The 4341-nt window shown below is 38.3% G+C and overlaps 1 protein-coding gene across 2 annotated transcripts in view; it reads left to right on the forward strand.

Annotated features, from left to right (window-relative positions):
* LOC108363792 (acyl-CoA Delta(11) desaturase) overlaps positions 1 to 1430 on the forward strand; it is a 15740-nt gene extending 14310 nt beyond the window's left edge. For both annotated transcript variants that reach the window (XM_017617273.1, XM_017617275.1), the window contains exons 4-5: positions 471 to 676; positions 803 to 1430. In XM_017617273.1, the coding sequence (XP_017472762.1) occupies positions 471 to 676; positions 803 to 1304 (708 nt within the window). In that variant the 3' untranslated portion in view covers positions 1305 to 1430. The remainder of the gene's footprint in view (positions 1 to 470; positions 677 to 802) is intronic.
* The last annotated feature ends 2911 nt before the right edge of the window (positions 1431 to 4341 follow it).

Consider the following 4341-nt stretch of genomic DNA (forward strand, 5'->3'; position numbering starts at 1 on the left):
AAAAAAAAAAACAATTGAGTATTATTACTGGGAGTCTCCTGAAGATAAGTAAAGTTTTCCGATCGAAAAATATTGATTTTCAAGAATTCTACACTATTTCTACGAAAAGATATTTTTTCTCTATGTAAAATACGTGGAAAACTTTGAGCGCTTTGAGCACTCCCTAAATATTTTTTGATTTCAAAATAAAAAAATTGGGGTATATTTTTTCGATATAGATCAATACTAGGGTGTGCCGGCATTAAAACTCCGACTTTATTTTTTTGGACCACTCTAATATGCATACATGCATGATTTCGTACCGATTCGCATGTTACCGTATATTTCACGANGCAATCAAAATGCGAAATTTTTTGATAGAAACGAAAACACCATTAGATTCGTCCGAAACCAGACTTTCTTTTTTCATTTCACGATAATCTTTTTATAAATTTATCAACATTTGATCAAATATTTACCAACATCTTCAGGGTCCCATTTATGGTTGGGTACAAGCACATCGTCTGCACCATCAAAAATTTCGCCACGAAGACGATCCCTTTTACAGCGCACACAATTTCTTGGCCGCCCAAGTACACGCTCAAATCATGAGTTACACACCAGAGCAACAACAGTTGCTGAACGATGTTGACATGTCGGACATCCAACAGGATAAAGTCGTCATGTTTCAAAAGAAGTAAGGTTATATTTAGCAACACACATACATACATATGTATGTATGTATGTAGTATATGTATACATATTGCCGGTATGCACACATTCTTAAATTTGTATATCGCTTCTATCTCTGATTCTTTTCCAGGTATTATTGGGTACTATACTTTTTCCTGCATGTTTTATTGCCAGTCAATGCCCCACTAGAGTATTGGGGTGATTCCATGGCTGCAGCCACTTTTGTAACTTTTTCGCTGCGATACCTTATAGTACTGAATGTTTGTTGGCTCATCAACTCGGCCCATTTCATTTGGGGCCTAGACAAAAACTTTAAACCGTCCGATTCGAATAGTGTATTCTTTATTACAAAAAGCTACTGGCCTCAATATCATTACCTTTTGCCCAACGACTATCAGAGCGGTGAATTCGGTGATTATGGAACGGATTTTACTACTGCAATGATTCGGGTATTTGCAGCACTGGATATGGCAACTGATTTACGCACCATCAGCTCCGTGGCAGTGCGTAAGGGACTCACCACCGCAGTAGAAACTGGTCGCCCGATTGTGGAGTGTATCCAAGAGCAGGCAACAGAGGAGATAAATGAAATGCCAAAGAATCACTATCTAAACCGGGATCGATTTATGTAGAAGATAAATATGTATGTATATACGATAGACGCTTAACGTTAATTCTAGATTGAATTGTACTCACATATCTAGCATTAATATTTCACAATACACCTGATAAAGTGCATCTCAGGCATTTCCAATAACAAAAAACATTCCTTCTGGATTTTCATTTAAAAAATTCGTTCGAACAGGTATCATCCAGGATTTTAAGCAGAGACTAATTGGCCTGAAGTTTCTGTGAGAGATGTCAGAAATTTTGATGGCTTTCGGTATAAACGCCATCGTTACCACTCTTGGAGAGTGGAGCCAGACAACGATACGACACCTCTAAAATCTTGAGCAATTCGGCAGCGTAGTGTATTTCCCAAACAAGAAAATGCTTGCCTGAAAATTGGCATCAAGGAGAAGATCAAGGGAATTTTTGCGGGTCATTGTACAATTTCCTGCCTAATCTCTCAATTACCCCAAGAAGGCAGCATTCCTTGCAAGCAAGGTTTTAGTAAAATTATTTGGCTGCTCACACTTATCTGGTTTCGGGTTTTTGAAAGTTGAAATTTTTTTTATTCAGCTTACCACAATAATAGTTTGTAAACATATAGCCTACCAAATAAGCACAAGGTGTGAATATGCACTAAGTTCCTAAGTCTATTTTACAACTATGTACGTTCATACGTATATTTGTTTGCATATATTTAATATGTATAAGCAGGCTGTATCTGATCAACATATTTTTAGTGTTTTCAGCTATTTCGAGAGTTATCCGTTGCGAATGCTCGCTTTATCTTATAACTTGCTTACAAACACACACACACACACCTGAATACACATACATACATATGTACATAAATACATACTCCAAAGCGGAAGAAGTCAAGGCTAAAAGCACGAACATCAAATAAAGGTATAACCGATATTTATTTACGAAAATTTTATGCAGCATTGTTTACAAGAGTGGACTTCTCACCACCTTACTAAAACAAATGACTAAAAATTTAAAACAAACGTGATTATGTACATATGTACATATGTACGTACATACATACAAGCGACAAATTCAAAGAAAGCAGTGATAAGTCTGGCAGAGAGGAGTAGCGGACAATGTATGCAAGAATATGAGGTACATTTTGGATATACAAATGTGTGTTCATTTAAATATACATATGTATGTATGTATAAAACTAGCAGCATACCATCGAAGATTATTCCCAACCGAGATCACCTCGGGGGCTACTCGGTAATGCGATGCGAAAGGCAAATACGTCGTCTGTTATATGCTGTGGCGATTGCCTATCGCATCGCATTTCTCTTTCGCATCGCATTACAGAGTAGCCCCCCTGATTTCAATCACTCTCAAACTCTGTAATAGAATCTGCCAAAAACAAGTATTAATAAAAAAATAAATAAAAAATAAGACAATATTTTATAAGTTGTAAGTAAAAAAGCCGACTCCCATACCAATTAAATAATGGCTAGTTTTTTTGTGTAAGTATTCCTTTCCATTCAAGTAATATATGTACTAAAAATGAGTTAAATCGGACCATAAATAAGGATTTTCCAAATATCTCGTCTCCGGCGCCACCTGTTGGGAATGATTTTTGTGGAGTTATTTCTTCATGTAGATAATATACATTCCAAATACGGACGATATCGAACCATAAATACAGGGTTTTCAAATATCTCGACACCTGGGCCACCAAGCGGATTAATTCATCTTTAGTATTCTGAGCTAAGTTTGAAATTTCAAGTGTCTAGCTCTCCGGAAAATATTTGAACGGCATGACACATTTTATATTGGCTGTATTTCTTTATTCATTCTGAACGTTTGGAATAAACTTTTTTGTTTATTTATTCTTTAAAACGTTTCTGATGATATGCTGACGTATATTTCAACCGCATTCTTTTTATTCCGGCTGTGAAATGGGATTAACCGGATTGTATAAAGAAACGCAGCCATTAATGCCTATAAATCTAGTTCCGCTTTGAATGAACCAATTACTCGGGCTTTAATTGAATTTAATAACCTAGTAATATACAAAATTACTCTTCTTTCCGGAACCGGTATCGAGGCACAAAGGTCTGTACTGTTCAGAATGGAGCAACATTTATTTAATATACAAGTGTTCCGGGAGATCACTCCATACGGGGATTAAGGCCCCATTTCTCGACTCTGGCCCTTATATAAGCATAGAGGGCTACAGAATCATAACGCTGAACGATATTATCCTTCCTGTTCAGCTTCTTATATAGAATAATGCCTAGGAATTTGGTCTTTGCAGCACGACTTAACCGGACGCATTTATATCTTCTCATAAAGAAGACCAGCTCCACCTTGCTTAAGTTGATGCTTCAGCTACAGAGAATGGACCAGCTGGATATATCCCCAAGTGTTTGCTGCATCAGTTCGCGTAGCGTTTGCGGATATTTTGCCGTGAGCGACTGTAATGTCTTCGGTGTATGCACCGACTTGCCCACCCCAATCCAATTCACACAAAAGCATGTTGACGGTTGGATTCCACAGAAGTAGAGAAAGAAAACCTCGCTGAGACGTACCCCTCGTCACAAGTGTCCACATTTCTCTCCGTCCCAGCCTCACCTTTACTATTTTGCAGGAGAGTAGCTGACGGATAAACTCCACCAGTGGGTTATCCACTCCTTAACCCCCTCGTAGATCCCTCGGAGCGTCAGTAATAGCCTCTGAAAGTATGTTGTTGAACGCGCCTACAATATCCAAGATAGCTACGAGACAGAGGTCCTTAACGCTGAGGGACTTCCCGATATAAGTGGCCTAGATTTGCCTTTTCGGTATGCATGTTGGTCGTCAGACAATAGCCGACAGTCAAGAGTGTCAGAAAGGAAGCTACTAACAGTCCTTTCAAGTGTCTTAATGCCAAAGGTATATGATTACATTTCAAAGAGGCCTTGAAAATACTTCAAAACCCTTCCGCAGACACTTCCTGTGGCTTAATTAGTTGTGCAGGCATTATCCCGTCCGGTCCTTTTCTAAAGCTTTGGATTGCCAATTTAACCTCTCGTCCGAGATGGGGATGTCCAGGAT

Source organism: Rhagoletis zephyria, unplaced genomic scaffold, assembly GCF_001687245.7.
Source record: "Rhagoletis zephyria isolate East Lansing unplaced genomic scaffold, Rhagoletis_zephyria_1.1 Rzeph_scaffold_01376, whole genome shotgun sequence".
NCBI lineage: Eukaryota > Metazoa > Arthropoda > Insecta > Diptera > Tephritidae > Rhagoletis > Rhagoletis zephyria.